Consider the following 22,990-nt stretch of genomic DNA (forward strand, 5'->3'; position numbering starts at 1 on the left):
TACATGAACACTTATTTACTGCAAGTAGCTCTATGGAAAGCCAAGTCAGATAAATATAAACACTATACAGAGCTTCAAGCCAGTCTCCCAAAACCGCCAACGCGATGTGTTTTACAAAGAAAACAACATAACAATATTTACAATGGAAGACAAAGCCAGATCAATCAGCTCAACTTTAAAACAGATCTGTGAAGCAGAAATAGCAAATATAATGAACAGTTTCAACCATATATGTTTTAGTTTGTACAGACAATAACTGTCCAATATCAAATCAAATTTACAGGACAAACATTGTTCTATCATTGGTATTTTTGTACTATACAGCAGCATAAACGGGTAGCTGGAAGGTAGTATATATAGTGATATGTTTTACATCATCTGAAAATGTTCTTCCAGCACAATACTGAATAAATTAGTTGCTGTAAACTAAGAGATTCAAAAAGATTGCATATTTATTATGCCGTACCTATTAGTATTTGTACCACTATACTTGAGGTTACCCATTTACTTATTTATTCAGCATTTATTATATCAGTGCTGTATATTGTACAATGGCAGCCTCAGGGATCTAATACGAAATAAGTATGTAACAAATTTCTTCAAAACAACCTTTTCCATTCACATTAAATGTTTAGAACTATCTTAATCCAAATTTTGATTTCTTAGAAAAGATGTAAAGCTTTATAAAAAGCTGTCTACATATTGCATTATTAATTTACGAGCCCAAACCAAAGCTATATGGCAAGACAGTATTATGGTCTGTAAGAGTGGTCTTTCTTTTAATTAGTGTATGTTTAGCAGCAACAAGTGACTGTACCAACTTCAACTTCTCTTCCAGAATCAAAAACGGGTCTGTGCTTTTAAATCCTGTAGCAACAGTTCTTCCTGTCGCTAGACACTGCGTAAACTGATTGGTACCATGTTTCTAAAAAGGAAAAAAAAAAGTCTCTGCATTTTAGTGACATGTATATTTTAATACTACTCAAAAATAGATTTGGGCACACATCACCCAACAATCTAACCTGACAGTGTCTAATTTGTTATACAAACTGTCCTGGCAATTTAAAGGTTGTACGTTAGAGGTGAGGCAGCCTGACAACTCAGTTGTACAATATACAATGTAGAGGATTACCAGCTGTGTGGTGCAGTACAGCATGAGGATTTGTGTACCACTTCTAAACCCTTTATTCATCGTCAGTGCCTTTTAATATGCATTGCATGTACCAACGACTAGTGTCATGCTCTTAAGTTCATAGCAGTGTTAAAAACCTAAACTCATTTCAACCAAAAAAAAATTCAGTACAAGAGTGAAGCACTTACATTGTAGAAAAAACAGGGCTTATTTTAAAAATGTCAAATAGTCATTGTTCACATTTCTGTAAGTGGGATAAAGACAACTGATGAGCCAACATTTTACTTTTTTTCCCCATTATGCCAGGAAGAAAGAACAAAAATAGTCCCAAATTAAAAATGGGGCTTTGGTTGGAAGTAAGATCAATTACGGTGGTTTCCCTTTAAAAGGCTACAGCTGACAAATATAATGCAGAAGTCACAAACGCTGGACACGACTCTGCAGTTCTCCATTTGAATGCATGAACAAAAACCTCCTTTTACACAATTTGTATTTATAAACAAGTATCTTGAGGGTAAGAACAAAAACAATCTACAAGACAACCAGCCCATTAATCCTACTTTGTACATACCAAAATTCTGAGCAAAAAGAAGAAATCAGTTTAAGCTCTGACAGACATCTGATTTAAAATATTCTAGCCTATGATCAAGAAATGCCTCTTGTACCATAAAAGCAAAACCTTTAGGAAAGAAGAAAAAAAAAAGGCAGAAGAGGTCTCTCCTCCTCAGACCAGTTCAGTCTCACTGGTTGACCCCTCAGGCTCATGTGCCCCTCTCCCTCTTTCCTTCTGCCCAGTCACCTGAAAAAAATCCTGAACTGCCAAAATATTTCTAAACAATACATGTTTTAAGCTAACCACTTGTTATCGTACCAGAGAAGCAAAACCCATGTTAAACAGACAATCAGAAACTAGCTTTGACTTCTCAGAATATAAATTAAAAAAAATTAATGGGAGAGGCAGGAGGAAGAAAGGGGCACACAGGGATCTGCTATTGGCGTTCACACTGCCTCCCAAATAGATATGACATGAAAGACCAAATTCCATCACCAAAGCACAGCTATGAAAAAAATCTCAATTCAAATGAATTAAACTGTAGAGAGCTGATGCCTATGAAAAAATTAATTAAAAGGATGTGTGTCAATGTCCGTGCTGGTGGAAATGAAAGTAGCCGGCTGGAGCTGAGCTTTGCTTCCAAAAGCACCACACAGTTTCTGGAGTTACCAGCAGAAAAGTCTTCTCTTCCAACAATGGTTTCCATGGCAATGCAGTCAGTCTAGAAAGGAGGGGGGGAAGAAGTCAGTGACATTTTAAATAAAAGTTATATTGGAAAAAATGTTTTCTAGTGAGGAGCACACATGGAGCTTCTCCACTGCAGAAGTGAAAGCTGCTGAATGCAGACCATGGGTCCCTCACAGAGGGAGAGTGCTCTACCAGATGACACCACGCTGAGAAATCCTGAGCCACCAGGAAGAGCTAAGGCTGAAGGAAGCACTGAGCAGACACGTGTATGCTGGCTGGGAGCCGCGGCACCAGCCAGCCCCATCCCACCAGTCCACGCACCCAGGAAGGACCAACCCTGACAGGTCCCCATCATCTGTCTCACTATCAATATTTGCCTTAGGGAGATCTCGATCCTCTCAGGGCAGCGCACTTGGCACAGTGCGGGGTGGAGGCAGAGCAGTGCTGCTCATCCAGGGGTCATTCCAGCCGGGGGGAATACTCCTATCTGCAGCAGGTACAGAAGCGCACCATAAACACTCCCTGCAACTCCAGTTCCAAACAAGGAGAGGCAAGTCATGACAGCAGCGTGCCTGGTCCTCAACTTTTTAGGAAAAAGCTTAATTTAGTTACAATAAGAAACACCTCAGATTATAGTTTTTGCAGGAAGATACAGCCAGGTGACAAGGCAGAAGTGGAGGTAGGAGAGAGGATGGCCTGAAAGCAGAAGACCTTTGCAATTAACCAGGCACATGCCAAGGTGAGAGTGACTCAGAAGGTTCGCAACATGGAGAAAAACCTGATGAAGAGGATGCACACACTTTCTGCAGCAGTGTGAACACAAACTGAGGAACATACAAAAAGTCACTTTTCAGCTCACTACAAAACAGAGCCAGTGAGAACACTGATTTTCAGCCCAAAAAGGTAGTTTCACCCAAATCACTGGGTTATGCTGCTTCCCAGTGCTGACAGACTGTCCTCCTCCACCATTTCTGTCCTCGGCCAAGACTGAGAGCACTGTCCCCTGCTGATCAGGTGGCTTTGGTCACCTTCTCTTCAAGGCTTGAGTCACATGTCTGCAGGATCTCTTTCTTGGCATTACAGAGAAGAAGGAAACAGCAGGTTGCTCTCATTGAGAAAATAACAGCTAGCTTAAGAGATTGAGCCTTCAGAAAACATTAAATACAGAAATGTAGCCTACTTCTTCCTCACAAAACCACCTCGCAGAAGCTCTCTGACTGCTGTGGCAGATCTTGCTGCCCTTTAGAACTGCAATAGGGGAATACTTCTGTATGAAGCACAGCAACGGCAGCATGGCCTGCTGGAAGGAAAGGAGGAGGTTTGGAGCTAAATACTGCCTGTGCTCTTCTGCAGGGTCACAAGGAAATCAGTAAAATCTCATTGCTAAGGAAAGCATAGTGCTTCACTACCTCCACCACAAGGGATATGCTGAAGAAAATGTGACCATCTAAAGAAAAAGCATTATGTATAATAAGACAAACCTGTTTACTTACATAACCAATCATAGAGTATGTACACACAAACTCCACCCTTAGTTTGAGAAGTTATTATTTCCATCCAGCTAGAAATACTGTCCTTTCAAAAGAAAAGAAGGGGGGGGTCGTGGAAGAAACAAAGAACAAAACTCAGATGGGCTGCAGTAAGCAGCCCTGCCACTGCAGCTGGGACAGGCCCAGCTCTCAGCAAAGGCTACCACTGCTCCAGATACAGAGAAGAAGCGAAGACCATGGCAGTGCTGGCAGCAGTGCAGGAGTAAAGAGGTCCTTCAACTCCAGGGAGAACTCCCTTTTATCCTTACACAACCCCCATCAAGGTCTGGGTTGCAGAGTTTCATTTTTCAAACACAATTATTTAAAAAATACAGTAACTTTTCCACAATTCAAGGAAGAGACAGCCAAAATACACCCGCAACTCAACAATCTCCATTTGTATTATTTCAGACAAAAAGCTATTGCATGTTACACACAGAGCATGATGTGGTTAGCAATGGCTTTGTTTTCACAAAAGCCAAGTGAAGCTATTATTTTTAAAATAGTTTTCCTCTTTAGAAAAATACTGTTTTGTCGTAGGACCAAAGGATGAAAATATGCCCCACAGCTTGCAATGAATCACACCTCAAGGATGCATGCAAGTCAAACACTAAAACAGCTTTTACGCTAAACTTACATTCAGTAAAAATTAACACCAGCATCCCCCCACCCTTTCCTTGCTGTGGACCTATGAGCTTACATAAAAGGAACTTCAAAAACCGTCTCTGCTTTTGTCAGGACATTTTTCCTCCACGCCTAACACACAAGGCACACCTGAAAGCTGTTTGACAAGTTATTCTAATCTCTCCAAGCATATCCCCAAAACATTTTGAAGAGCAAAGGCCTGGCTGTTTGAAGCAGACAATCCCATGTGGCAGAACTCAGTATTTATACCTGGAACTTTTTGAAAACTTTAATAAACTTATGCCAAATTACATTTAAGAAATTTTGAGAGGAAGGGCAAGAGCAAAAATAAAAACCTGCTTAACTCCTAAGTTTGATTCTTTGAACAAGCTTGGTATAACTCAGAAGGCAGCAGGATAAACCATTCTAAAGAAAACCCACCAGGTAACTCTAAGAGCCCAGACTAATGCAAGTTTATTTATAAGGAACAGAAGAAAGTACCCTCAACTAAGCTTCACTACAGCTGATAAAATTATCTGGATGTGTCAACTCAAGAGTTTTATACTGGCATAAAGGCAAGCTCGGGACCTCTCTGCAGTGTCCCCCCCTCCTGAAACTCTGCTTGTTAAACAAGATCTCATTAATTTGTCCTCCCCTCCTCCCCATGATTATAAACTATACTACATTTTTAAGGTGAAACAGAATTGTGGGAACTGTAAACAAACATATGGGAGTTTCACATGAACATTACCTACAAGCTGGTAACAGTTGCCTTGAGCCTTTCAGACAGGGAGTTACTGTTTGTCACCACTTCTCTAATCCCTTTGTAAAACTGAAAATGTCAATATTGCAGTTGCAGCAGTACAGCTGGCTCATGCCCTGAGTCATCAGCTCTTTTTTGGGATAAAAGCATCAAGCATTTATATAAACATAGAGATAGACGGAGATAAAATTTTTAGATACACATGTGTACATGTGTCTGACAGAGAAGGTGAAAAACTTGTGAAACTTGGCCACATTAAAAAAACAATCCCTCCAAAATCTAAGACAAGACAAGAGGTCGTGAAAAGATCCCTCCCACAAAGCATCTACAGCCGTCACCATCCATCAGGGTGGCACTCAGGAGTCCATTCCTCACTACAGCCTGAAACACCCACAGGTCACCTACTACCAGCCTACAAGCATCCAAGATATCCCACATCATCATCAGTGGAGTCTGCATCCAGGAGTGAGCAGGGTGTGCAGCAGAACCCAGGACACTTTGTGCCATTGAGAAATCAGTATCAGGGCTGGTAACTGCAACCATGAAGTTTTAGGAGTTTCAGCTGATCTAGCTTCTCCCACCACATCCTCCTGGGGAGACAGATCTTTGCTGAACCACCTGCCTAACTGCATCTCAGGTTTTAGCACTCCAGCTGCCTGCAGGAGCAAGCAGGACCTCTGCATCAGCAGAGCTTGTTCTCTTCTTAGGGAGGCACCTGCACCCAGCTCTGCGAAAGCTCCACATGTGCTCAGGCAGCACAAGAAAATTTATTAGTCAAAGAGGTGTAAAATGGGTTTGGTGTAAGTGAGAACAAGCCTGTTGTGCTGCTGATATTCAGAGCTACTTTGTGGATTTCCAGCTCGGTGGTTCCTTGCCACAGGGATCCTTAAAAAGCAACATGGGTTTATTCAGTGAAGTTGCAAGAGTGCTCAGGCATTAAGCTCCTCGGTGGCTCTTCTCCCCAACACCTGATCTTTTTCTATATTTTGACTAGCCAGAAGGTGAAGGTAAACTAATGGAGGACATGAAGGGCTCCAGAAAACAACACTGCCTCTGTGAAGCTGGATGATCTTATTTCATAATGTAATGAAATTTGTAATTTACTATGGTAACAGAACAAATATGAGAGCTGCCAATCAACAATAAAAGCCAGATTAGCATTTCACTACAGATACCTTATCAATGCATTTGAGTTGACACTGACTGAAGGAAGCTGTCAGAGCAATGCATGAAACAACCCTTCTAAAAGGAAGACAAATTATGATATGCCAACTAGCTGGGAAGAGAGGAACAATGCTCACAAAGTAGCACATCAGTCCCTTGGAGTTCTCAAAACGTAAAATGCCAGCAAATTAAACTCAGTGGCCAGATCAGACAGGACAATTTTGAAGATTACTTTCAGAGTAAACACACCACTGTTCCTGGACTGTCATGAGCTTTTCCAAGAAAATCTGCTCAGTCTACCAGAAAAAAATTTCTGATAACTGATCATTACAACAAAACAAGGAGCAAAAAGCTGATCTGAGAAACACTCTGCACTTTGGAAGCAGCCTAGAGAAACACTAAGTGTTTTCATAACACCCTACACTGGGCTTTTCTATTTATTCAAACTCAGCTCCGTTAACAGCTTCTACACAAAAGCTTCAGCCTTTATGCAAAACTGAGCTCTGCTGCTTCAGAAAATTGAGAACAATACAAATTCAACTTCCTATGAATGTTTAATATGGAAAACAAGTCTAGGAAGCACCCAAACATTTTCACAGATCACCTCTCAAAATATATATGTAAAGTTTAGAAGATTAAACCCGAGGTCTCTTCATTACACAGTTCTATTTAAATTAATCTGTTTAAGATGGGACCAGATTATAAAACTACACACAGCTGTCCAAAACTTTCTGAGAAACAAATAATCTGAGGAAAGGGATCACAAGGGCTCAAGAGAAACTAAGAGGGGACATATTTAAAATAGGATGGCATTGCTCAAAAATGTTTTGTTTACAGTTAAGAAACACACTGAAAAAGTGCTCTACAAGTTTTTCTGTGCAAAAACAATCTATAGGTTTATATAAATTAGGGGCAGAGGATTAGATTAGTCTTAATTCATGAGACTGCAAACCCAACGTGTTCCATTTGAAAATGTATCAGATGAGAATATATCCAATTTACACTTAATTTCCTGCATCTGAATTATTGTGGTCACACAAGTCAGGTCACTTTGAAACAAACCAAGAGGGTTTAAGAACATAACAGACAAATGCTAGTTCTCTCAAAGAAATCCACCCTAAATACTATCTGTTTTTACAGGAAAGGCTTTTACTGACTTAATTCTGCAACCGGTTGCTAAAAGGATAAAAGCTCTGCTTACAGAAGATACTAATTTAAGCTAATTAAATTATTAAAATCTCCATGTCAAAGACTAAGCCTAATGCTTTCTGGAGAACACTAGTGAAGTTCTCCATTTTCTGAACTTCAGGTTAGGGGGAAATGAGAACTAATCTGACTTCAGCAGATCAAAAGGAGCAGAACAGCCCTCAACGTTCTTGCACACATGGCCACACAATATTCCTGTTGCTCAGGAAAGCACCAAATCCCAGCACAACCTCAGGACACAATGTGCACATCCAGAAGCATTTTGTTGACATCCCCAAGGCAGGGCAGCAGGACTGCAATGTATTTATTACATTTCAAGCCTTCCACACAGCATGCAGGTCAGGGCAGGGAAGTAATTTGCCCAAATACATTCTTCGTAAATTAATGAGAAATGTTTTTGTCCCAAATCTTACCAAATACATAGTTACTATCCTATGCCACTGTCCTGTTTCTTCAAGTACTTAATGGAATGGCATAGCTTTAGACCTTGCTAGAGGCAAGTGGTGTTGAGAAAAGCAGAATTCCTTCTTAATTTGCACACACAGACCCTGAGTCTACAAATACACATCAGAAAAACAGACATGTTTACTGTGGCCTCTGTATGTGCAGTTACTGTACCTGGGCACCCCAGACACGGCCCTAACACGGAGACACATCCTTATTTGGGGAATGTACTAAACTACATGCTTGCCAGTAAGCACATATTTCACATACTTTCTTCATCCAACAACAAATTAATGACGCTTGAATGAAGCTAATGAATATATTTATACCCACAATTTTACTGATTTTCCACATGCAAAAAAAAGCAAAAAAAAAATTAAAAAAAAATGTTAAATGAGCCACCTTTTATTGGATAAACTATTCAAACACAGCGACTGGTAACAACACATCCCAGTAAATGAGATTTCTCCTCAAGTTGTACTGCTAAAATTTAGAAGACAACCACTATCGAAAATTGTGGCTCTGTTGTTCTTAGTGCTTAGCTATTTCACGAGCTAAAAAACCTCTCCCATGCTTCAAGATAATTTTTCTTCACTTTGCAGAAATGCCTTATCTTTTGCAACAGTAGCTTCTTTTCCTGTTTTAATAAACAGTAGTGTTGTTTCTAGGAAGGCCTTATGCACACTCCCTAATTTCAACTCTTTTACTGATACTATTCCTAGAACTAGGAAACTTGCATGCAGTTTTGGCAGAGCCCTAACACCAATTCAAATTGCACTGGGCAGCTTGACAAGAAGTTGTTGGGGTTTATTTGGGTTTGGTTTTACTTGGTTGTTTATTTTGTTGTTTATTTTGTTTGGTTTTGGTTTTTAAACTAAACTTTCATTACAATATAGTGAGACAATACTAAAATTTAGCCTTTCTCCACTTAGAAACACAGAGAAGTTTGAGATTTCAGATTTTTATGCTACAGAAGAATAAAAAGAAGTTCTGCTCATGGCAAACATATACGATATTACAACTGACCTCCTACATTGCAGAAAACACATGTAAACTTTAACCAAAAAAAAAAAAATAACCTTGTTTGTGTGGCTTCTGACAACAGCACCTGCCACAGCTCTCTCTGGTCTCATGACAAAGGTTAGGAGCCCTGAAGTGCCAACAGGGAGGGACATACTTCCTGCCTGTGCTCTTGCAGCAAACTGGATGTTAAGAACTGGTAGGAAATGAATAGGAAAGAAAACAGCCACATCAAATGCTGGTGCACAGCTCTGATATCCTCTTTCAAAAGGGCTTGGAATAACCAGGAGAGTTTCAGAATAGTGCAGAAAAAAAATCATGAAGGTGAGAAACAGCTTCACAGGGAGGAACAGCCAAGTAACAAGGACCCTTCAACCTGTAAAGAATTATTAGGATGTATCAGGAAGTGGAAAAAAAAAACAAAACACATTCCATTGCAGGTCCCTATTGTTGTGCAGTATGGCAAGCTGCTGACAGCACACTGGCTAAGTGCATGGCAGAGGAGAATACAGCATCCACACAACTCTGAATGGCATGGAGAGAGAAGACAGGGCTCCTTAACTCTCCCAATACACGACCTAGGGGCTGCCAAACAAAGCCAGTATGGAGCAGGGCCCAAAACAGACAGAGGTCTCCAATCAGCATGTACTGCCTGACCGCACCCTGCTGGGGATACAGGAGTTTACAGAGGATCAAAGGGAGGTTGGAAAAGTACTTGGATTAAAGATCCATGAAGGATTATAAAACACGACAAACTACATCAGGCTCAGGAAATCCCCCAAGCTGGAAAAAAAAAAAAAAGAGGCTGGGTGTATGCTTGTGGGGAAGTATCGTATACACCTGCACTGCTCCTGCTCTGCTGGGTGGTGTCTGCTTGCAGGCACAGGTCTTTGGTTTGTGAGAGCAAAACTATTCTTATAAACACAGCTAAGAGAAAGGACAGTGTCACTCATGACTAATGAGACAGCTCCCCACCCTTCAAATGACCTTTCCTGATATTTCCTCTCTACGGCAAGTTTTTCCTCTCTGCAGAAAGTTTCACCTGTTCCAATTCCCCCCTTTGCTCTTCCCAGCCACTTTAGCTACTGATGCCTCAGAGCATTCAGCACGACCTTTATCCTTCACTTCTGCCTGCACAAAAACAAGTAAAAATCCTTTGTATCAGCCACTCTCTGCTACCACACAAGCGTAATTTTTTTTTTTACATTCTCTAACAATCGCATTATTGAGTCTGTGTTAACACTAGGATACCAAAAACTCTTGTTTGTGCAGGGGAGGAAGAAGAAAGCTTGAGGTTGCATTCCATGTGTGAAGCAAGGTCTTCTCAAATCACAGCACACACACAAGAGCCAAGGATAGGGCTTTCAGTTTCCAGGAGCAGCTCAGGAGCTCACAAGGACAGAATTAATACTCTGTCTACACATGGACAAGTTTTAATTAACAGCAACTCTAGTTTAGTGTTTACCTTGTGGAACGCATCGACATTAATATTCCAGTCTCTTACACCCTCAACAGTGAGTGAAGCCTCACGGCTGCCACCACTTCCAGACTTGCCCACAAGCACCGCAGTGTCTGTTCAAGCTGATCTACTGACATAGAAATAAAATAACTTTCTCCTGTCAAAGCTATTGTTTTGCCCTCCAGCTTCCACAGGCTACTCTCAAGCAGCTGGAGGCACTGCAGCGTGGACAAGCAGGGACCACCCAGACCTCCATGTGCAGACTTGGACTCCAAATGATCTGACACACTGGTTACAAATCCTGAGGGTCAAAGCCTCTTCCCCAGTGCTAGAAGACTGCCAGAATCCCAGAGATGCCACCTAAAAAGCCACTGCAAAACCAAGAAAGAACCAGCAGTAAAGCCAATGCAGGTCCATCACCCCAGCTGCTTCTGGAGTGCAGCCTCACAAAGAACGGACGATGCAGGTCCATGCAACATTAACTGCTACGGGACGCTGCACAGGGTGAGCCTGTGCTCTAGTACACATTCCTGCACCCCTGCTGGCACCAAATCTATTAGACTGCAGGAAAACTAACTTACAGAAAGGAAAAAAAAGGGGAGGAAAAAAAAAATAAATCACATTCAACATCTAAAAGACAGAAGTAAACACTGGGACATGCTCCTAACTTGGAGATACATGTTGGCCCACATTCCTCTTACCGAGATTAATATCCTGGCCAGTGTTCTGACATTTACCTCATCCTTTTCAAGTCATTTAAACCATTACAACCACTATATTTATAGCTCGCTACCTTCCATCACTCCCTGCATGTGCGTTCCCTTCCAAGTGTCTCTACCAGCTTCCTCTCTTGCAAGGACTCTCAGGCAGCCTCTTATCTCTCTTTGAGGCTGGCTCTTATCTTCACTCTGCCAAAGGTAGCAGCCTAGATCTTTATCTTACTCTCCACCCCAGCACATTAAGTTTCATCCATCTCTTTAGCTTCATCTTTTAAATTGTAAGCTTCTTAGGACAGGCACCAACACATTTACATTTGCAGCACGATACAGGGGACCTCTGTCCTGCATACCTGTTCAGGTTCTACAACGTGTAGAGATCACATCTGGAGCTACAAGCTTTCATTAAGAGACTGTCGTAATACTGCCTGCATGACCTCAAGATCAAATCTGTTCCTTTTTTCAACTCATTTCTAACCGATTTCCTGTTCACCACAATCTGCAATTTAAAAACATCTTGATCTAAAAGCAAACAAAAAACCTACCCACCCCCCAAAAAACCACCACAGAGTTAAATATAGATGGCAAACACCTCCACATAACAAAAAGCAAACATTCTGGAAGTTTGAATTCAAAAGTGGATATTACTACTGAAAACCAGAACAGCTTACCAGTTTGTCTGACAGACTTAAAATACGAAAACATTCCATATTGGTTTAGGTTTAAGAAACTTTATTGTTTTAGGCTTACAGATCTTAAAGCACATTCCCTCATCTGCACTGAAGGGAGTTTTACCTGCATTCATCTTGATCTGAGAATGCCGTTGGCCAACCCACCTGGAAACTGGTTCCAGTTACTTAGACCAGAAAAGCAAAGGAGCCCAGACTTAAGGAGAAGCCTTCCTGTACCATTTGCTGGTTTGTCTTTGCCAATTATTAATAAGATGCCACAAAAATTGCAGAAACACTAGTATCTGTTAATTGCTTAAACAGGGTTTTCATATAAATGAGGTATGCCATGGCTCACATTAATAGTTTTTCTTGGTCTGGTATGCAGTAGGTTTTCTCATTTATCCACTGATGCATCTGCTTCACTGTCACTAAGAACTCCCCAAACTCCTGGTAGTCTAAGTGATCTGTGTGAAAAGAAGCACCAGTTCCCAAAAAAAAATAATTCAGGCTCAGCTGATGCAGCATAAAAAAGTTACACTGCAAGTTGAGCTCTTCAGCAAGAACCATAAATAATAAAGCAAGCTGGCTTGCCAGGAGTATGGGGACAGAACCACACTATTCCCAGTGGAAGGAGGGTATCACTCATTAGTGCCTCAATAAAATTAAAGTAAGTTCTACCACGTTTCTTGCAAACCTTTTGGTATTATTTCCCATGATTTTCTGAAAAAGAAAAAAACTTTTAATATCCTCAGTCATTCCACAAAATCCTTTTCTACAAAAAGAGAAATCTTTCTGCAAGTAGGGAGCGTATTTATGAGCCTTTCATGCCCTAGCAAAAAGGAAACACTCTTCTTACCTATTTTATGCTCTAAATAATAATTCAATATTTACATGTTTGTGATATACACATGCTATACAGTAAACACAAGCACAATTCATCTTTCAGTAATAATTTAAAAGTTTTCCATATTCTTGAGTCACATTAAATTGTATCATCACCTTGGAATTACAGCCAAATCTTAACTATATTAATTTCAGTATAAGCCATGTCTTTCAAAACCCCTCTCTTCTCAAAAGATTAAATAAGATTAGACGTTACACTTAACTCACAAATCCCTGGCATGCAATACACATTAATAAACACACACAAGCAGACTGAATTCTTAGCATCCAACCATATAGCTAAATTAACAGGGGAAAAAAAACAGTGTTCTGAAATAAGCAACCTTTGCCCCTTAAGATACAGCTCAGGACTTAGCAAGGGCAGAAAATTCTTGCTACTACATGGTTGTTCCTAGGGTAATGCTACACCCCAAGCAAAACCTCCACAAATCCAAACACTTGTATGCTCAAGATCAATGAGATAAGATACTCAGCAATACCTCTGAAATGCCTTTGATGAGTCAAGCTAATTTACCTTTGTCTTCCCACTGCCCTCAAGTATGTCACAAATCCGTATTGATCAAGGTAACCATCCCTAAGCTGAGTGACCTTTATGGAGATGTAGGGCTTGATTAAAACTAGAACATAGTATTTCCTTTTTCCCCATTCATTGTTTTAACCTGTAAGACAGCACTACAACCTGATCATTAGATTGCTGTTTAAAATGTCAAGCAGCAAATTTGCAGGGTGGGCCATAGGACACCTCTCAGCCAAGTCATTACAGGCCATTTAAGGATGAGTCACAGGGTAATGCTTCATTTTTAGGACAAAACAGCAGTAATAACACATCCCTGGTCTCCAGAATCTTGACTCTCTCACCTGCCTTTCAGTTTTATCACCCTGTTTTCCTTTGGGTTGAAGACCTCCACATTACATCACAACAGTACTTAAAATTGTAGTTTGTTTCTTGCTTCGGATCAGGAAAACAAACTTGTTAGTGCACTCAGCATATTAAGACACTATTCAGCATGTTTTTGGGAGCACCACAGATCCACAGAGCACACAAACACACACCAAGGCACAGCAGAGTACTATAAGCTCTTTTTAGTACCATCCAAAACCTCAAGGTATAAACTCTCTCCCCAGCAACCAGTATGAGGGAACCTTAATAAGGATCCTTTCATTAAAAAAAGCATATATTGGGGGGGTAAAAACCAAACCCACACTCTACCTACTGGTAGCATGCCACTGGACCTACAAAAAGCCCCTAAGAAACACCAAGTGATAAACCACCCCAGTAACCCTGGGCTGGAAGGACAGGATAAGCACTGCACCCCTTTTGCTGCTCCCACTGGCCACCCCAAAGGACAAGGAAAACAGGGGACCCTCAGACTTCAGGGGAAAAGGGGGAAATGTCGAGTTATAGAGAGAAAAATAAATGGGCAATAATGCATTTAAGATGTCACTAAAAGACTTTTTTAAAAAGCTTGAATCAGTACCAGATTACTCCCAGAACTCCCCACATCCTGCAGCAATGCTTTAACCTATGAGACAGCTACGAGCAGAAAGTTTTAGACTTCCAAAAAAGACGTATCACCACCAGCTGCAACTGTGGATTTAAAGTCTGGAAAGCTGATTTCCAAAGTATTTCAACACTGACTACAAGTAAGTGTTCTCTCTCAATGGCAGGGGAACATTCTCGTCTCAGATTTTCTCACCCAAGCAGAAGTAAAACCCAACTGATTCTTGGTCAAATATGTATTACTTCAAAGACACAGGCTATATAGCAGCATTCAGATGTGTTTCAGCAGAGCTCTTCATGTTATTTTTAAATGCACCCATGCCTTAAGTATTCTGTTGATACAGAAGAGCTTCAGTTTGAAGCAAACTTTTAAAAACCACTAGTCTGAAACCCAAAAGGGGCAGTTATTTGCCTGGTATCCTATAAACTGTAATTTACTATATTAGTAATAGCTGAAATTTCCAGCTTCTGAATTTCTCAAGGTGTATATTGTTCATTATATTCTTCAAGATTTTGCATTTGAAACATGCACGTTACCATAAGGTATCTGGACAATTTGGAACACAAGTTTTGCTTTACAGCTGTTCTTATTTTCCTTCCTCTCAGCTCCCCAAAGGGTACACAACACTCTTTCCCAGTCTAGCACAGGAGGAGATTAAAAAGGTGAGGAACATTTAAATGATCATCCTGCACTTTAGAGAACTTCTGAAATAAAATCTTATCGTAGTGTTCGAGTATCAGTTAGAGATAAGATTAAAGAGTGGGTGTAGAATAGGTGGTTTGATACTAAGCTGAACATTACGTTTACTCTGTTTTGGTTTTGGAGTCCAGGGTATCTTTGCAGGTTTAGTATAGCTAATTAGGACTGAAGAAACTTGCATTATACAGAACCCATTATTCAGTTTATTACCACCCCATTCTCATTATCCTCCTCAGTTTCTACAAGGTCCAATAATAAGGTATACATTAGCTAAGCCCTGTTTGAAGTAGCTTTAGTGTTCTGTACTCCTAGCACAAAATTTCATGACTCAGATTCATGTAATCAAAACTGCAAACCGCTTGCTTCAATATTGTGCAACAATTTTGTGATGAAACTGTTTTGCTAATAACCTCCTTAAACTTCAAGCATTGAATATTAGAACCTTATACTCTTCTTATCATCATTATCAACATAAGACCCAAGCTCAATATTGCCTAAACCTCAAATAAAAGTTTAATGACAAGTCAGGCCTATTTACGATTTCCAGTTAGTGCCCTCCCCCTCCCTCTCTCCATGTCATGAATGGAGAGAGAGGGGGGGGGAAAAAAAAAGGAAAAAAGGTTTGATTCACATCAGTGAACCTGAACTAGAAGTAGTTTGGGAACTACAATGAGGAGGCAGTGATGCATTGAAAATCACTCTACCAGCCTCAGCAGTCAGGAGAATGCAGTCACATAAATTTCCACTTAAGCAAACAAAAACAAAGAAGCAAAGAATCCAAAACTGGGAAGTGTTTTCCTTCCAGTAAAACTGCAGTTTAAAGAGAAGAAATCAAGTTCTCTACCTGGCAGAATTAAATAAATATGGGATAGCTCCTTTATAGGAAGTGAAGGGTAAATGCATCTGCTAAATATTTTCCTTAAGAATGGATTTAACTACAGAGCATTTTTTAGGCAGAGACTAAAAGAGTAGGATGTAGAAGGAAAGATGCATAAAAGTCTTAAAAAAATATAAACTATATTAAACAAAGGCACACCACACCTCTTCAGCATGTAAGTTTAAGAGTGAAGCTATTTACTTTCACTATTCAAAATTGAATGTGAAGCTGTTTTTCTGGATTACAAAAAACTTACAGAAAAATATTAAACCAAAAGCTTTATTGCAGTAGAAACCGATGAGCTGTTTAAAGAATACAGACTTCTAAAATTATGCTTGCTATAGCTCAGAGAAACAAATTATTATGTGAATGAAAACCGGTATCCTTATAAGCAAGAATTCCAAGTCATTACTAAGAAACTGATACACATCAATTTAAAACACTGTGTTCAAGGCTGGCCAACTACTTTTAGCCTGGACTCTTCTGAAATCTGTTCACCCCTCCGTGAGCCACCTACAAGTGACTAATGTCCATACATCACCTGCCCTCCTGCTATATACCAGAAATAGTTTATGCTGTCTTCATAGAAAACTGCCAGGCCTTGTTTTGCAGCAGTGTTTCTAATTTTGTTTTTCTTTTTAGGACTAGATAGAAGACACCAAACTAAGCTCCTACTATGCTCATGCTTAATTTCCTGCCAATGCCCATGTTTTTATGCACAGTTTCTTTCATTTCATTTTAATGCACATTTTGTTTCCAGAAAACTGCAATTCACAGTAAAAACCATCAGCTGTAAGTCTCTTGCCCCTCTGCAACTTGTAATAGACCAGGGAAAAATGCCAGTAGTAAGCAGAATGTTAACATAAATACAATTTTTAAACAGATTTTCTCTTGAAAAATATTTTTAAATGCAATATTTACCATTCAGCTGAACAGAAATAAACTGGTTGGGTTTTTTCCCCCTCCATTTTAAAAGAAGTTTTACTTTACAACTTTAGTCATTTACTTTACAACTTTAGTTTTTAGGGGAATAATATATAATAGGAATTCTGATGTCTTTGGGAGTGCTTTTTAAAAAAAAAAAAACAAAAACAAAACAACAACAAAACAAACAACCAAACAAAAACCAACCAAAAAAACCCACAAAACACAAATCTGCTGCAGCGATCAGTGTGCCTCTGACTTAGCAGACAAATTTTTCAAGTGCTGAAAGACTAACTTTGGAAAAAAGCACTTCTTGAACTGGCAACTTTCAACGTCTTCTAAATTCGATTCCAACCAACAAAACAAAGCAGAGGAAAAAAAACCACTGAGGCAAACCACACGTTTCTGAGCAGCCCCAAGCAGTGCTGCCAGACTTCGAATGGCATGCAAGCTGAGTCAGGCTTGTACCTTCCACTATTAAAGGCTACACAATTTTAAGCTCCTGCAATACCTTCTGCCTTTAGACAGTTTTAGAAACTAGAAAAAGCACCATCATTTCAGTGTAAAAGATTGTAATTAAAAATATAAAAGCCAGCAGCAGCCTGCCCCTTTACTGCTGTCTCTGTTTACAGAGAAGACAAATACCAATGTCCAACAGAGATTATATATTTCCTCTTAGTGTTCATCAATTATTGACCGCACATATATTTGCAAAGAGGGGGAAACAGCCTTTCCAACGTGTCCAGTTTTCTATCTGGGTAGGTGAATTGCTGTAAGGAGTTCAGTGGGTCACTAACACAGAAAGAAGGATTATACTTCTAAAGTTACAGTGCAATGCAGTGCTTGCACAAACACTGCTGTTCAGTCAGTGGACGCACATATTACCACTAATAGCTAATTACTATTTTTTGCTCCCACCATGAGAACAAAGAGCTTAAAATAGTAGTAGAAGGTGTCCCTTGTCTTTCCCATATTCTTTCTCATATTCCTTTCCACTCCCAAAACTCTTCTTTGCACACCTTAAACTGCATCACCTTAAGTTGGTCAGACCACTGGTCGCTTAAAAGCTAGTGGCCTTCTCTCCAAAGTTTCAGATCTGGATGACACTGCTCAGAGCCTCCTCCTCCTCTGCTACAGGTGTTCCTCACCTGACACCCAAAAGGCAGATCTCTCTGCACAGCAGGAGAAGGGTTACAAATCAGCTAAACCCTTGCACACTTCTAAAAGGTGGTGGGCCTGTGATGCAGGCACTCCCCACCACCCTGGTCAGCCATCAGGGGAGAATACAAGCATATTTTGGAAACTAGTTCTCAAAGGAGCATCTTCCAGGGATAGATTTGCACATTGAAAGCTCTAAAACATGCATTTCACCTACATTTACTGAAAGAAATAGATTAAGCCCCAAATGTTGATGTCTGAACCCAAATTAGCAATTTTCAGCCTTCCCTATCCACAACACAAAATATATCAAGCTCACAAAAAAGAGTGAAGACTCATCTATTTATAAGAAAGGAAGAAGAAAAGTGAAGGAAAAAAGCGCTACCATAACTTCAGGATAAGAATTCACAATATGAAATACAATTACTGTTTATTCCACCAAAATTTCTAGAAAACCAAGGCAGATGACAGTTTGATAGCACCTCTAAGTGCCCAGGAGTTACATAAATCCTCTAGGCCAAGGACCATGCCCCCTTACGACTATGTTCAACAGTTAAGATAACTGTGCCACAACTGGAATACTACAGAACATTATAAAAAAGAACATTTACCCCACTCTGAAGACCACATTTTAGTATTAAGTAGAGAACCTAAGTCCCACAGTTAAGCAAGCATGAAAGTGCTGTTAAAGTTCCAAACCTTTTCTCGCAGCACTGCACTTCAGACCATCGGATCTGCTGAAATCTATGCTTACGTAGGCTCCACTGTCCAAACCTGAAGTACCATTTTGGAGATGGCAAGTTGGTGCTGTAGTACTTGCCTCACAGCTTACAGGATCATCGCGTAAATTCAGAGCGATGTAGTTTAAGCCATTCTGAAATCCAGTTGAGGTATCCCGGGACATTTTGCTTTCCTGACCATCAGAAATGTTTTCATCCGGTTTTAACCAAACATTGTCAAATGAGGCAGAGCTGTGTCTTTTGCTACTATCAGTAAAGAAAGAGGAAGAGGTGGTCACAGTCCCAGCAGAAGAGAACGTTTCAGAACTGTGTCTCCTCCTGCCTTGAGGATCAGCTCGAATCACTTTCGGTCCCATAGGAGGTTCAGGATTGGGAACAGAGAAGCTACTGCTACCAGCGTATCGATCAACAATGCACAGCCTATTAACTATGGAAGAAGGGCTCTCGATCTTCACACCATCCTCGGACTCGGTGGCAAATGGTCGTGGCGGTGTTGCTGCCATGTTGAATGTCATCTCCGTGTAGTCATCAGTCCTGTTACTGGCAGTGCTAACACAAGCGGTGCCAAATGAGAGCCTGGCGTAGTCAGGATTTGGTTGGTTTCTAGGAATACTGGAACTTGCATAAATGGAAATATCTGTTAAAGAACTGGACAGTTCCTTTGCTGCTTTCGGTGACTGTACATCCAAGTCAACGCTCATATAATCAGAAAGCGGAGACTGTCTGTGGTCACTGCTTGAGCCTAGAGATGATGGTGATCCTTCTGCAGATAAGGAATATGGCGTATTACTTGCCTTTTCATTAAAATCAATATTTATGTATTCACCAGGACTTGCTGGCTCAGGTGGAACTGTACGATCATACATTCTGGGGATAGTGTTACTCCCTCTAGTACCTAGGGGGAGCCTTGTGGGCCGAGTAGCCCTGTTCTGCACAAGTCCTTCATCTGAACCTTTCACCACTGGTGGTTTAGAGATGCCATTAGCCAGAGCTTCACTGCTGACCCCTTTTACGTTTTCTGGTCCACCATACAAGAGTTTTCCAGGTGAAGACATTGGAACATATTCACTGTGGTCACCATTTTGTCCTGATAATGCCTTAAAGCTTCGGGGCAAAGAAAAATATGAACTGAAACCTTTAGAAACTGAAGTGGTGTGAATATAATTTGAATCACTGGGGTGCTTTGGAGCTGAATTACCAGGCGACATATCCATGTACTCATTGTTTACAATCTTCTCATTACTTCCTTTAGAAATAAATCCAGTTAAAGGACTTCGTACAGGCGAAGAACTAGCCTTTGGAAACATCATCATATATCCTCTGGAGTCAACCTGAGACGGTGACCATGAATTGTTAATCTGTTTTGGAACAGAGATACTTTTAGGAGTCATTGGCAAATAATCGCTGTTGCTGGATAGAGAAGATGCAACTCCTGGCATCATTGGCATGTATCCATCATCCCTGGCTTTACTCCTACTTTGGTTACATACAGAATCAAGGTTGGCATCACTGTACTCCAATTCATGGTTATCTTTTGATTTTGGTGTTTCAGAGTAAAGCAATCGTCCATGACTTCCTGCAGAATCTTCATCCAACAAAGCTGTGGTTTGTGTTGTCTTCTGCTGCACTGCTACAGAAGTTGGTTTTGTTAGAGAGTAAGTTCTTTTCCTGAAGCATTTTTCGGCCTCCATATAATCATCCCTTGAGCTGTCATCTGCCTGTTGCTTACTCATGGACATATATTCACTCAGACAGTTCTCCTCTCTGATGGGTGGTGTGTTTCCCAGGGAATCTGGTGTATTACTCCTAACCCGGAAGTACCTGAAATCTCCTGGGCTGGAGCCATATTCATCAGAAGAAATAAAACCCCCATCACTTGGGGAACCACAAACGGATGAGCTAGAAGGCCTGGTCAGCATGTCCGAAGCAGAGCCATGGCCACTACTGGAAGAAACACTGATGGGACTTGTAGTGGAGGGAAAATGAGAAACAGGCAGCGAAGCAGACCTGGTGTGGTAGGATGAGCTGTAAGTGGCTCTCACGTACCTGCCACTGCCTTCTTGCCGGCCCAAATTCATCCTTGCAGTATTCAGGTGGATCAGACTCCCAGTCACTGACCTAAAAGGTCTGGTCATGGTTCCTTCTCCTTCACTGGATGTTCTGAAGCGGTAAGAGTTGCTGCTTTTGGTGGTAGGAGGAGTCCCTCCAGCAACGTTCTCAGTTCTCGATCTTCTCTGCAAGCCCGTCTGGCTGGGGGGCAGGTTGCCCAAGTGCCTCCTAGTGGTGATGAAGGAAATAGGATTAGTACCACTTCCACCACCAGAAGACTGGCTCTTGCTCCGGGGCCTGAACTCTGCAAAGGCCTTTAGAGCTTTCATGGTCTCCAGAAAAGTTTCATGCATATTCTGGGCAACCACCGAATCATCCACCTGCATCCAGAGTTCTCCAGGCCCAATGGAGGCAGACCTGCCCACTTCAATGAAGAAGAAGTTCTCCGAGTGGCCGCAGCGGCGAATGTTCATTAGCTGCAAGTGGACAGAGGGCACCTCTGAGTTCAGCTTGACGAGGTGGATGGCCTTGCTGGAGAGGCACAACCTGTAAACCCCAGTGAGGTTTTTTGTTTGTCCCAACCCTTTGGGCTTCACATTGACCTGCCACACCTCCTTGAAGACGGTGCCGGGTCTCAGGGTGGCCCCGTAGTGTTCGTCATCCTCATCCAACTGCTGATCAGCATGGTCCTCCTGCTCCAGGAAGCCCCTCTTGCTCTGGCTCATGAGCTCGCTGATGGCCTGGTACCAGGCCTCCTGCTCAGCCTCGTTCTCCGCCAGCATGGCAAAGTACTCGTCCTTGGTGTACAAGGCGATGATGTGCTTGTGCTTGGCATCGGCCCGCCGGCTGACGGTGAAGCACTGGTAGAGAGGTATGACCCGCTTGGGCGGGGGGCAGCAGAGGGCCCCGCCGCCCCCCCCCCGCCCGCAGGCTGCTCTTGAACTTCTTCTCACTGTCGTAGTACTCCAGCCGGGCGGGGGCCAGGTGGCTCTCGGCCCGCAGGACGAAGTAGCGCTTGTGCCCGTGCTTCTGCTTCCGCAGGTAGCCGCACCTCCTCACATCCTCGCCGGCAGCGGGCGGGGGGGCGGCGCGGCCCGCCGCGGGGGGCTGCCCAACGCGGCCCAGGGCGGGAGCGGCGCGGCCCGCGGCGGGGGCGGCCTCGGGCCCCGGGCAGAGCGAGGCGCTGGGCGAGCGCCGCAGCAGCAGCAGCAGGTGGTGGGGCTGAGGGGACGGGCAGCGGCCGCCCTCGCCCGCCGGCGGCTCCCCCTCGCCGGGCACGCCGGGCTCCGGCTGAGGCACGGCGGCGCCTCCCGTGTGGCGGCCGGCCGGCTCCTCCTCGCCGCTCCCGGCCGCCGCGCCGCCCGGGCCATTCATCCCACTCGCCATCTTAGGGGCCAGGAAGGGTCCGGTGCGCCGGGGAAGGGGTAGGAGGTGAGCAGCGGGAATCCGTCCTCACCGGCGAAGCGGCCCCCGCGTCGGGCCGCGCATGGGGAGCGGGCGGTGGTTCCTGCGCGCCCTCCCGCCGGCCGCGCCGCCACCGGCTACTCGCGCTCCCGCAGGCGGCGGCGGCACCACGGCGAAAACATCACGTGACGCCGCGGAGGGCGGGAGCGCGCCCCGGGAGGGAGGCGGGGGCGGGGCCGCGGCTGCCGGCGGGAGGAGCCGCAGGGCAGGGGGGGGCGGCGGAGCCGGGCGGGCGGGCCGGAGGGGCAGGGGGAGACCGAATAGGGAAGGTCGGCCTGTCCGCAGCCACCCAATCGGCGGGGCGGAGCGGTGAGGAGGCAGGCCTGGCGGCGCCCCGTCCGGCGGAGGCGGGGCTCCGGGCGATGGGCAGCGCGGCGGGCCAATGGAAGGCGGCGGCCTCCCCGGCCTGGCCGCGATCCGCCGGGGTGTTTCCTGCGCTGGAGACGGGCGAGTGTGGAAGGAAAGAGGCGGGCCCGGCGCCGAGCGGCGGCGGGCAGGGCGGGAGCGCGGCGGGGCCGGCGGCCAATCCGCGCCGCACACACCGCGCGGGAGGCGGGGGCGCCGGGTGCGAGGGAGGCGGGGCTGGGGCAGATGGGCAGGCCGCGTGGCCAATCAGCGCGAAGGCCGGGCCGCGGTGGGAGGAGCTTCCCCCTGCGCGCGCGGCCGGGGGCGGCTCCGATTGGGCGGCGGGGAGCGCCGGGCGCGC

The 22,990-nt window shown here is 43.3% G+C and overlaps 2 protein-coding genes across 2 annotated transcripts in view; one reads left to right on the forward strand and one right to left on the reverse strand.

Annotated features, from left to right (window-relative positions):
* On the reverse strand, positions 1–22,384 carry IRS4 (insulin receptor substrate 4). The gene is given in 3 exon segments (XM_051630351.1): positions 1–2,406; positions 18,731–21,720; positions 21,722–22,384. Coding segments are annotated over 3 exon segments (3,480 nt in total). The 5' UTR covers positions 22,207–22,384; the 3' UTR covers positions 1–2,401.
* The window catches only part of NXT2 (nuclear transport factor 2 like export factor 2), a 60,702-nt gene continuing 59,947 nt past the window's right edge, over positions 22,236–22,990 (forward strand). Inside the window, exon 1 of the mRNA XM_051630362.1 lies at positions 22,236–22,251. The gene's annotated coding sequence lies outside the window, so the exon portion shown is untranslated. The remainder of the gene's footprint in view (positions 22,252–22,990) is intronic.

The sequence above is a fragment of the Apus apus genome, chromosome 12 (assembly GCF_020740795.1).
Source record: "Apus apus isolate bApuApu2 chromosome 12, bApuApu2.pri.cur, whole genome shotgun sequence".
NCBI lineage: Eukaryota > Metazoa > Chordata > Aves > Apodiformes > Apodidae > Apus > Apus apus.